The sequence below is a fragment of the Leucoraja erinacea genome, chromosome 3, assembly GCF_028641065.1.
Source record: "Leucoraja erinacea ecotype New England chromosome 3, Leri_hhj_1, whole genome shotgun sequence".
In the NCBI taxonomy this organism is placed as follows: Eukaryota; Metazoa; Chordata; class Chondrichthyes; order Rajiformes; family Rajidae; genus Leucoraja; species Leucoraja erinaceus.
Genome location: NC_073379.1, coordinates 16,134,816 through 16,146,826, shown reverse-complemented (window position 1 = coordinate 16,146,826; position 12,011 = coordinate 16,134,816). Strand labels below are relative to the sequence as shown.

Below are 12,011 nucleotides of genomic sequence, written 5' to 3'. Positions count from 1 at the left end.
CGTTTAGGTGGTAAACCTCTGCTAAACATCGCTGCATTAATGCTGAATTACTGAACTCTGAGAACTGGGAGCAGCAGTAGTCTTACATTTAGTACTTACATTTACTTCCGTTCCATCGGGTGTGATAAGCTGTATGTTTCCATCCACTGATCGTGGCTGTCCAGTTGCAGTACAATTGATCTGCATTGTCACTCCTGTGTTAACCTCAATGTTACCATTGGAATTCACCAGCTGGGGAAGCATAATGCCAAAACCTGTAAGAAAGAATATTGAGTTTACAACCAAGAGCAGTATTATTAATAAAGTAGCTACAATTAATTTACTTTAGAAATACAGCGTGGAAAAGGGCCCTTCGGCCCACCAGGTCCGCACAAACCAGTGATCCCCACACACTAACACTATCCTACACACACTGGGGACAATTTACAGTTATACCAAGGTAATTAGCCTACAAACCTGTACATCTTTGGAGTGTGGGAGGAAACCGATCTCGGAGAAAACCTACGCAGGTCACAAGGAGAACGTACAGACTCCACACAGACAGCACCCGTAGTTGGGATCGATCCCGAGTCTCTGGTACTGCAAGCGCTGCAAGGCAGCAACTGTACCGCTGCGCCACCGATCCGCCCTGGGGATAGGCAGCATGAATCGTGTTTAGATGTGCTCCAAGATGAACAAACATCGTTTCTCCTGTGCGCATCATCCCCATGCCAATGTAATAGCTGTTTACTCACACATGGTGAGGGACAATCATGCTGAATTAGACAGCAGCAATTCAGGAACAGCTGACTGCAGTGTGACTGGACTAGGCTGAAAACTTTCGAGTGAGATGAGGAAAAACCTTTTCACCCAGAGTTGTAAATCTGTGGAATTCTCTGCCACAGAGGGCAGTTGAGGCCAATTCACTGAATGTTTTCAAGAGAGTTAGATTTAGCTCTTAGGGCTAACGGAATCAAGGGATGTGGGGAAAAAGCAGGAATGGGGTACTGATTTTGGATGATCAGCCATGATCATATTGAATGATGATGCTGGATTGAAGGGCTGAATGGCCTACTCCTGCACCTACTTTCAATGTTTATAAACTCAGCTGGTTTTGTTTGTATTGATGATCAATGAAACCTTGGCAGGCATCTTTTTATATGATAACTAACAAAATATTTCCATTTTAGAAAGTGCTGGAGTAACTCAGTGGGTCAGGTATCATCCCTAGGAAAAATGGATGGGTGACATTTTGGATCAAGGGCCATCTTCAGGTTGATTAAGGGGGGGGGGGAGGGGGGAGGAGGGGCTACGGGTTCTGTCTGTATGGAGCTTGTACGTTCTCCCCATGACCGCATGAGTTTTCTCCGTCTCAACCCGAAATGTCACCTATTCCTTTTCTCCAGAGATGCTACCTGACCCGCTGAGTTAATGTCATTTCATGGCCCCTTTCAACACATCGAACTGCCAAATTGAGTCCTTTTTTACTTGCTATTTTTTCAAAGGCCCAGTCTAATTTTGTCTTTCTAAATATTACCCATGCTTCCTTTTTCCTCTTTGACCATCCGCGGTTCCCTTCCCTTGCCATCCATATCCTTCCCCCTTACTGGAACATGCCAGTCTTGAACACTAATCATAAGTTTATGTGATAGGAACAGAATTAGGCCATTTGGCCCATCAATTCTACTCCGCATGATGGTTGATCTATCTTTCCCTCCTAACTCATTTTTTGGCCTTCTCCTCATAACCCCTGACATACGTACTAATCTAGAATCTATCTATCTCTGCCTTAAAAATACCCATTGACTTGGCCTTCACAGCCTTCTGTGCCAATGAATTCCATAGATTCACCTCCCTCTGACTAAATTAAATTCCTCCTCATCTTCCTCTTTAATTCTGAGGCTGTGCCCTCTGGTCCTAGCTTCCCCCACTAGTGGAAACATCCTCTCCACATCCACTCTCGCTGTTCTGTATGTTTCAATGAGGACCCCCTCATCCTAAACTCCAGCGAGTAGATGCCCAGTGCTGTCAAACACTCATCATATGTTGACCCTCTCTTTTCTGCTGCTCTCCATTCGCCAGCACATCATTTGTCAGATATGAGTTTTAAATAACTGCCCATATATCAGATGTGCATTTACCCCTTAACAACTGCTCCCAATTTACCCTAACTCCATGTGAAATAGTACTCATGAGATCGTACCTTCATTCTCACAGTGCAGGCACAGGCAACCTCGGAAACGATCACACTTTTCACCATTGTAGCAATCACACTTGAGTTGACAATTGGCCCCATAATAATTAGGGTCGCAAGCTGCAATCAAAAATTGCACGTTAGAAAGCATTCATTTTCATTTTTTCTTATGGCATAAAGTGCCCATCAATCTATTCTGTCTCTCAGAGTAGCCCCATTGCCCCTTAATTCCTCTATAATGACTTCCCTCGCATATTCTCATCAACCCGTGGAGGATTTGTGCAGGAAGGAACTACAGATACTGGTTTACACAGAAGATAGGCACAAAATGCCAGAGTAACTCAGCGGGACAGGCAGCATCTATGCATAGAAGGAATGGGTGACCATTTTGGGTCAAGACCCTTCTTCAGATTGAGAGTCAGGGGAGAGAGAGAGACAGACAGAGTTAAGGAAGTGTAAGGTGTGAAAATGAGACATCAAGGCAGAGTTATATCCTTTCACACCATACACCTTCACCAGGTGTGGAAGATCTGATATGGATTATGGATCAGGTCATCAGCAGCAAAACGAGACACGGATCAAATCAGCAATACTGTTTGATCTACAGTGGGGTGGCTCTGTTAGTTAGGAATGAAATCCAATCTTTGGCAAGAAACAACATAGGATCAGAAGATGTAGAATCCTTGTGGGTAGAGTTAAGAAGCTGCAAGGGTAAAAAACACTGATGGGAGTCACATACAGGTCTCTGAATAGTATTCAGGATGTGAGCAACAAATTACATAAGGAAATAGAAAAGGCATGTAGGAAAGACAATGTTACAGTGGACGTGGGGGATTTCAATATGCAAGTAGACTGGGAACATTAGATGCAGAATGACAATGAGATGGCATCTTAGAGCAGCTTGTGGTCGAGCCTACTAGGGAAAACAATTCTGTATTTGAAATCGTGCAATGAACTAGACTTGATTAGGGAGCTCAAGGTGAACGAAGCCCATGACGCAGTGATCACAATGTGATAGAATTCAACCTGTAGTTTGAAAGGGGAAAGCTGAAATCCGATGTATCGGTATTACTGTTGAGAAAAGGCAACTACAGAGACGTGAAGGAGGTGCTGGCTAACGTTGACTGGAATGGGATCCAAGCAAGAATGACGGTGGAACGGCAATGGCAGGATCAATCCCAAGGGGAGAATGAAGCCACCCTGGTTGACAAAGGGAGGTCAAAGACAGCATAAAAGCAAAAAGAGAAGGCATATAATATTGCAAAGATTAGAAGCAAGCTGAAGGATTGGGATGCTTGTAAAAGCCAACAGAAATCAACTAAAATAGGAATAAGGAGAGATAATATGAAAAATGAAGGTAGACACTAAATGCTGTAGTAACTCAGCGGGTGAGGCAGCATCTCTGGAGAGAAGGAATAGGCGACGTTTCGGGTCAGTCTGAAGAAGCCTGAAGAAGGGTCTTGGCTCAAAACATGTGACCCGAAATCTCACCCATCCCTTCTCTCCAGAGGTGCTGCCCCACCCGGTGTGATACTCCAACATTTTGTGTGGGGCAACATCTCTGGAGAGAAGGAATGGGTGACGTTTCGGGTCACATGTTTTCACAAATGTAACTCGACTTTTCACTTGCACCTCCTCCAACCTCATCTACTGTACCCGCTGTTTCAGGGTTTAACTTCTCCACATTGGCGAGACCAAGCTCAGGCTCGGTGATTGTTTTGTTGAACACCTCCGTTCAGTACGTCTTAACTTACCTGACCTCGTGGTTGCTCAGCACTTCAACTCCCCCTCCCATTCCCAATCTGATCTTTCTGTCTCTTGCCTCCTCCATTGTCAGAGTGAGGCTGAGCTCAAATTGGAGGAACAGCACCTCATATTTTGCTTGGGTAGTTTACACCCCAGCGGTATGAACGTTGACTCCTCTAACTTCAGATAGCCCTTGCTTTCACCCTTTCTATCCCCTCCCCCTTCCCAGTTCTTCCACCAGTCTTACTGTCTATCTTTGTCCCACCCACTCCCCTGACATCAGTCTGAAGAAGGATCTCGACCCAAAACGTCACCCATTCCTTCTCTCCAGGGATGCTTCCTGTCCCGCTGAGTTACTCCAGTATTTTGTGTCTACCTTCCACTTTCTAAGAAATGTGCAAAGCAGAAAAAAGGATATTCCAGGCCAATTAGTCTGACTTCTATTGTTGTTAAAATTCTAAAGTCCATTTTTAAGGATGAGGTTTTCGGGGTGCCTGGGATCACATGATAAAATAGGACAAAGTTTGGTTAAGGGGAGATCATGCCTGACATCTCTGTTGGACTTCCTGAGGAGGTAACAAGCAGCATAGACAAATGAGAGTGAGTTGATGTTAGTCAGTCTGACAGACAGCCTGCCTGTCCCGCTGAGTTACTCCAGCATTCTGAGTCTATCTTCGTTTGCAAACCAGCATCTGCAGTTCCTTATTATATATTTTGTTAGTTGATGTTGTCTACTTGGATTTTCAGGAGGCCTTTGATAAGGTGCGCACATGAGGCTGCTGCACAAAATAGGAGCCCGTGGAATGAGATGTAAGGTAGTAGAATGGACAGAAGTTTGGATGACTGGCAATTGGCCAAGCGAGGGAACAAAGGGGCGTTTTCTGCTTGGCGGACGGTAACAAGTGATATTCTGCGGGGGTCGAAGAAAGATTATTTTGTAGGATAACAGGGTTAAGGGGAAAATGTTTCATGTTTTAAGGAGCATTAAGGATTAAAAGAGGTTTGCCGGGGATAATGTATATGTCCCATTGGGTTGAGCAAAGTTGGCCTCGGCTTTTAACCACAGGCTACCTTCATCACATTGAAGCCCTTTCCATCCTGTTGCACAGGAACAGCCATATGGATCCATCAGGCAGAACATGGACAATCTGCAGTTCCCTCCTTTACATGCTCCTGTGCAGTTCTGGCCATATGTATTCTCGCCACAGGCTGAAAGTTAAAACGTTCTCATTAATTAAATCACAGCAAGGCATTCACTTAGGGAGAAGACACAACTCATGCATGCTGGCTCTTTGTTGGTGCAATCGTGGCTTCCTCTGAGATCTTCGCTTTCCTCCCGCACTCCAATGACGTACGCGTAAGTAGGTTAATTGGCTTGGTAAATGTAAAAATTGTCTCTAGTCGGTGTAGGATAGTGTTAATATGTGGGGATCGCTGGTCGGCGTGGACCCGGTGAGCCAAAGTGTCTGTTTCCACACTGTATCTCTAAACTAAACTAAACTAATCCAACTTTAGTTTCTGCTCTGTTCTCTCCATGCCCCAATGTATTCTCCTTAGTGTCAATGACTTAACAGATATAGCAGCCAAAACCTCTGCACTTCTAATTTTAAAACATTCTAGGCTTTAACCTCATTCTCTCATCAAAAATATCAGTGAAGATGAAGACAAAGTGGAACGGACCAAGCTAACCTCCCGGTGGCTCAGCACTTCAACTCCCCCTCCCACTCCGTCTCCGACCTCTCTGTCCTGGGTCTCCTCCATGGCCACAGCGAGCAGCACCGGAAATTGGAGGAACAGCACCTCATATTCCGTTTGGGGAGTCTGCATCCTGGGGGCATGAACATCGAATTCTCCCAATTTTGTTAGTCCTTGCTGTCTCCTCCCCTTCCTCAGTCCCCCTGCTGTCTCCTCCCATCCCCCAGCCTTCAGGCTCCTCCTCCTTTTTCCTTTCTTGTCCCCGCCCACCCCCGCCCCCGATCAGTCTGAAGAAGGGTTTCGGCCCGAAATGTTGCCTATTTCCTTCGCTCCATAGCTGCACCCGCTGAGTTTCTCCAGCTTTTTTGTGTACCTTCGATTCTCCAGCATCTGCAGTTCCTTCTTAAACAAAGTGGAACGGAAATGGTTTTAGAAATTAAGCAGCAAGGCACAATCTCAGAAATGTTCCTTTCAATTAATATATCAGACCTGGTGACAGAGTCCAAGACAACGGAAGCAACTAGTCCATGCCATTCAGGATACTCCATCTTAGCTGGTCATTCACCCATACTTGGCCTCAATATTTCTAATATTTTCCATGTGCTTGTCAGATTGACCAAAACTCAACACAATCTTCCAATCTTGATGTAAATTTACCTGCCTCAACTACAGGTGCACAACCTTTTATCCGAAGATCCAAATAACGAAAACCTCCGAATAGCGACATTTTTTCGGTCCTTGAAGAAAGGTCCTTGAAGACGTTCACCGAGGGCGGCCCGCAGAGGTGACAGCGGAACCTCCAGTCGGTCCTCGAAGAATGGGGAACTAAATCCCCATTCATAAAAGAGAAGGTGAGGGTATATTGCGCGGGAGGGTTAATAATTGACAATATGCTGCTACCTGCCAGCTGAGTTAAAAAGTTCCCACGGTAGACTCACGATACACAGTGTGTCGTGAGTCTTGCGTGGGAACTTTTTAACTCAGCGTGCAGGCAGCAGTAGATTGTCGCTCCCTTCAGTTTCACCCCACCTACACCCCTCTGCTTCCCGGCCATGTGTGTGACCCCTTCCCTCCCCTCTCCAGCTCCCCGCTCATTGCACCGGCGCGGGGGCTTTGTACTGTCTTCACGTCGCGATGCTAGCAGCACAGTGCCAGTCACCGGAGACGTCAGGACCAACGGAACACCGACCCCCAGGCCCACTGCAAGCACGGAGATCCCAGAGACCCACAGCCAGCAGCAGCCCAGCCCCGTTCCAACTCCAGAGGAACACGCTCCCCGTATGGGCAGAAGCTGATGGTGTGCAAGGGGTACGTCTTGTTCTTGGGGTCGCGCAGCTCGGGCTGTGGGCGAACTGCCACTTGTCACCATAGCGGCCCATCGGGGAGCGGATTCCTCTGGAGTTGGAGGGGGAGGGGGGTATTGTGCTGTTTGATCGCCCCTTACTATTCCAGGGACAGGGAGGCAGGACGTTCACCGAGGGCGGCCCGCAGAGGTGACAGCGGAACCTCCGGTCGGTCCTCGAAGAAAGGGGAACTAAATCCCCATCCATAAAAGAGAAGGTGAGGATATATTGCGCGGGAGGGTTAATAATTGACAATATGCTGCTACCTGCCCGCTGAGTTAAAAAGTTCCCACGGTAGACACGATACACAGTGTATCATGAGTCTTGCGTGGGAACTTTTTAACTCAGCGTGCAGGCAGCAGCAGATTGTCGCTCCCTTCAGTTTCACCCCACCTACACCCCTCTGCTTCCCGGCCATGTGTGTGACCCCTTCCCTCCCCTCTCCAGCTCCCCGCCCATTGCACCGGCGCGGGGGCTTTGTACTGTCTTCATGTCGGCGATGGCAGCCAGCAGGTCAGTGCAGTCACCGGAGACGTCAGGACCAATTGGACGTCGACCACCAGGCCCACCGCAAGCACGGAGAACCCAGAGACCCACAGCCAGCAGCAGCCCAGCCCCGCTCCAACTACAGAGGAACCTGGGTTGCGGATGACGGGGCGCAGCTCGGGGCGTCGTAGGGGCCCATCGGGGAGCGGGTTCCTGTTGGTCCTGACGTCTCCGGCCACCTGCTATCCTCCGGGAACTGTACCGCCCTTGCAGGAGAGTGGGGTTGTTTGCAGTTGCAGAGGGAGGGGGCAAGGGCGGTACAGTTCCCAGTCTCAGCTCCAGTCCAGGGGGGTGGCCGGAGACGTCAGGACCAACGGGACAGCGACCACCAGGCCCACTGCAAGCACGGAGATCCCAGAGACCCACAGCCAGCAGCAACTCCAGCCCAGCTCCGCTCCAACTCCAGAGGAACACGTAGGGGCAGAAGCTGATGATGTGCAAGGTGTTCTTGGGGTGGTGCAGCTCGGGCTGTGGGCAAACTGCCACTTGTCGCCATAGCGGCCCATCAGGGAGCGGATTCCTCTGGAGTTGGAGGGGGAGGGGGGTATTGTGCTGTTTGATCGCCCCCTGCTATCCCAGGGACAGGGAGACACAGCGGCTTTTTAGACTGGTGGGCAATCACTTCCAAAGTTCTGCCCACACAGTCAGTACACCACTCCTACACTGCATTTCATACAAACATTTATTCTGCAAGAAAAAACGACATTGAAGACTCAAACTCGCGACCGAGTAACTGCCGGGATCAAGGCGCAAACTCACGACCTTGCGGATATGAGCCGAACACTCTACCACTGAGCCAGCCATTAAAATCTACGCTAAAAAATTTCCATTCCGAAGACCGACAAATTCTGAATTACGAAAAGTGTCTGGTCCCAAGGCTTTCGGATAAAAGGTTGTGCACCTGTACTTCCTTTGTGAGCTCATTACATATATCCCCTAACTTCTGAAAAGGTTACGCATGAGGTTATAATTATTTTTTTCTTTTCTCACCTGAAACCTATTACCCTATCTATTCCCCTGCATGATCGTATACACCCCTATAGGATTACCCCTCGTCCTCCTGCACTCCAAGGAATAAAGTCCTAGCCTGCCCAATCTCTCCATATATCTCAGGCCCTCAAGACCCTCAATGTAAAGGGCCTGTCCCACTTTCACAACCTAATTTACGACCTTTTTTACTCGTGGACATCATGCTAAAAAAACGCCCCGACCTACTTGATGCCATGAGTACTAGCATCACAACCTGCCTACGACATCTTATGACCTCGTGACGACCACGCTGCGAGTATGAGTCAAGGGCAAACCCGACAGAGGTCGTGAATTAGGTTGTGAAAGTGGGACAGGCCCTTAAAGCTGGAGGGAGGGATATGGGTGACAGCAGAGTAAAGAGCGGTGGGAGACGATGAATGGGAGGAGAGCCAAGAAACTGTCAACGGGAATGATTTGAGGAGAATGGGAGAAATGAGAGAAGGGGCATGTGACTATCAATCTATACCCTCCTTGAGTCTTACTGATACCCCAGAATCTCCAGTCCTTCTCCCTAATATCTGGGTCTCCTATCACTCCAGCTCTGCCCGTCTACACTCTCCACCGCTGTGCAACAGAACCAGTTGTGTACTACAGAGCTGGCTGCTGCTGTGGCTCTCTTCTGAAAGGCCATCCCCTCATTGATGCAGCATCTCTCGATGGTTGGGGTGGCGGAACCATCTAAGAGTCATAGAGGCATTCAACACAGAAAGGGTACTTCGGCCCAACTTGTCAATGCCATCCAAGATGCCCCATCTACAGGTCCCATCTGCCCATGTTTGTCCAGATCTCTCTAAACCCTTCCTATCCATGTAGCTGTCCAAATGTATTTTAAATGTTGATATAATACCTGCCTCGACACCTCCTCTGACAGCCCTTACATATACCCGCCACCCTCTGAGTGAAAATATTGCCCCTTAAGTTCCTATTAAATCCTTTCCTTCTTACCTTAAACCTATGTCCATTGCTTCCAGGTTCCCATATTTTGGGTAAAAGACTCTGTGCATTCACCCTATCTATTCCCCTTGTGATCTTATACACCTCTGTAAGATCTTCCTTGTCCTCCTGCGCTCCAAGGAATAAAGTCCCAGCCTGGCCAGCCTCTCCCTATAACTCAGGGCCTCAAGTCAAGGTCATGCGGGTTTGAAGGTTAATTGGCCCTCTGTTAATTGCCCCTCATATGTAGGATGCAAAAATCAGATAACATGGAACTAGTGTACGGGTGATCGTTGGTTGGTCGGCGCGCACTCGGTGGGTCGAAGGGCCTGCTTCCACATCTTATCTCTAAACTACTCAATGTGCCAGGCACAGCTCTGGTGAGTAAAACAAAGTTGACGTTTCTGGTCGATATACTTTTGCAATTGGTAATCAAAACTAAAAACAGAAAATGTTGGAATTATTGAGCAGGTCAGGCAGCACCTGTGAAAGGAAATAGGGTTAACAATTCAGAGTGAATTAGAAACCGGTGTCTGGGATCAGAATGCTCATTGAGCTTGTGATTCAATGGCAATTGTTTGTTTATAGTGACTGAAGTAATCAAAAATCTTTGATTAGATCGTTGGCCAGTGACAACAGCTTCACCAGTAGAAAGCATTTTTAGAGATTTGTCCCATTGGAGTAATGCTTACCTGATTCACATTGTTTGCCCATGAAACCTGGTGGGCAGATGCAATGTCCCCACTCATCATGGCAAATCCCTCCATTCACACACAGTGGACAGTCCTTTGTACAGTCGACTCCCCATTTTCCTGCCTTGCACTCTGTAATTCATAAAATGCATTATGAGTGGGAAGGAATAGCAGATGCTGGTTTAAACCAAAGATGGACACAAATTGCTGAAGTTACTCAGCAGGACAGGCAGCATCTCTGGAGATAAGGAATGGGAGAAGACTTGCTTCGAGACCCTTCTTCAGACGAATCAGGGGAAAGGGAAACGAGAGATATAGACAGCGATGTAGAGAGATATAGAACAAATGAATTAAAGAAATGCAAAAACGTAATGATGATAAAAGAAACGGGCCAGTGTTAGCCGTTTGCTACATGAGACTGGGAACCTGGTACGACCTGGGTTGAGGAGGGATGGAGAGAGAGGGGGTGCAGGGGTTACTTGAAGTTGGGGAAATTAATATTCATACCACTGGGTTGTAAGCTGCCCAAAAGAAATATGAGATGCTGTTCCTCCAATTTGCGATTAGCCTCACTCTGACAATGTAAGAGACCTGGACAGAAAGATCAGTGTGGGAATGGGAAGGGGAATTAAAGTGTTTGGCAGCCGGGAGATCAGGTAGGTCCAGGCGGACTGAGCGGAGGTGAGTGCAGCATTCCGCATTGCAAGTGACAAATCAAGTTCAAGCTCAAGTTCCCATTTATTGTTACATGCACCAATTAAGGTCCAGTGGGATTTGACTTACCATGCACATACTACCAATGCTGGTCACACTACCAATTTTATATAACATGCTGCATTTAATGTCATACAACATTTCCCAATGTAGACACGAGAACTGAAGATGCTGTTTTGCATAAAAAGGCACAAAGTGCTGGACTGCATTATGGTAGGGAAATGCTCAACAGGACTCTACGGTGGGCAGAAATGTTGATGCCAGATTTGCAATAATGACAAACACATAAGAGAAATGAAACAGAAGGATCGAGGATTAGCAGAACACATTTCTAGTGCTGGAGGAGGTCATTAAGATGAGAGCTCAGATCATGCAATATGGTTTATGCTGCAAAAATAAATGATTATTTGAACAGTCAAATATTTTTGGCGGTTTTGAAAATATAGAAAGAAGTAAGTCATAAAAGTAAGATAGCCCTGCTGAGCCTCACCACCAGGTGGGAAAACACAAACCTCCAGATTCTGGAGAGACACAAAAAGATGGAATAACTCAGCAGAATGTCTCAACCCGAAACATCACCCATTTCTTCTCTCCAGAGATGCTGCCTGTTCCGCTGAGTTACTCATTTAGTTACCCATTGAGAACGGAGAAGAGGAGACACTTATTCTCACAGAGAGTGGTGAGTCTGTGGAGTTCTCTGCCTCAGAGGGCGGTGGAGGCAGGTTCTCTGGATGCTTTCAAGAGAGAGCTAGATAGGGCTCTTAAAAATAGCAGAGTCAGGGGATATAGGGAGAAGGCAGGAACGGGGTGCTGATTGGGGATGATCAGCCATGATCACATTGAATGGCAGTGCTGGCTCAAAGGACCAAATGGCCTACTCCTGCACTGTTGTCTATTGTCTATTGTCTACTCCAGCTTTTTGTGACTATCTTCGGTTTAAATCTCCTTTAAACCTTTAAACCTTCTTCCTAATTTCCTAATAAGAGACAGTTTCTTCCCAGCTGTTATCTGGCAACTGAATTATCCTGCCACAACCAGAGAGCAGTCCTGAACTACTATCTACCTAATCGGTGACCCTCACACTGTCTTTTCTCAGACCTTGCTGGCTTTACCTTGCACTAAACGTTATTCCCTTATCAT

General features: G+C 47.2%; 1 protein-coding gene across 1 annotated transcript in view; it reads right to left on the bottom strand.

The window, feature by feature from the left end:
* The window catches only part of tek (TEK tyrosine kinase, endothelial), an 86,042-nt gene that overhangs the window by 43,060 nt on the left and 30,971 nt on the right, over window positions 1-12,011 (bottom strand). The window contains exons 5-8 of the mRNA XM_055632195.1: window positions 10,158-10,289; window positions 4,991-5,128; window positions 2,183-2,293; window positions 100-254 (exon numbers count right to left, since the gene is read on the bottom strand). Of these exons, the coding sequence (XP_055488170.1) occupies window positions 100-254; window positions 2,183-2,293; window positions 4,991-5,128; window positions 10,158-10,289 (536 nt within the window). The remainder of the gene's footprint in view (window positions 1-99; window positions 255-2,182; window positions 2,294-4,990; window positions 5,129-10,157; window positions 10,290-12,011) is intronic.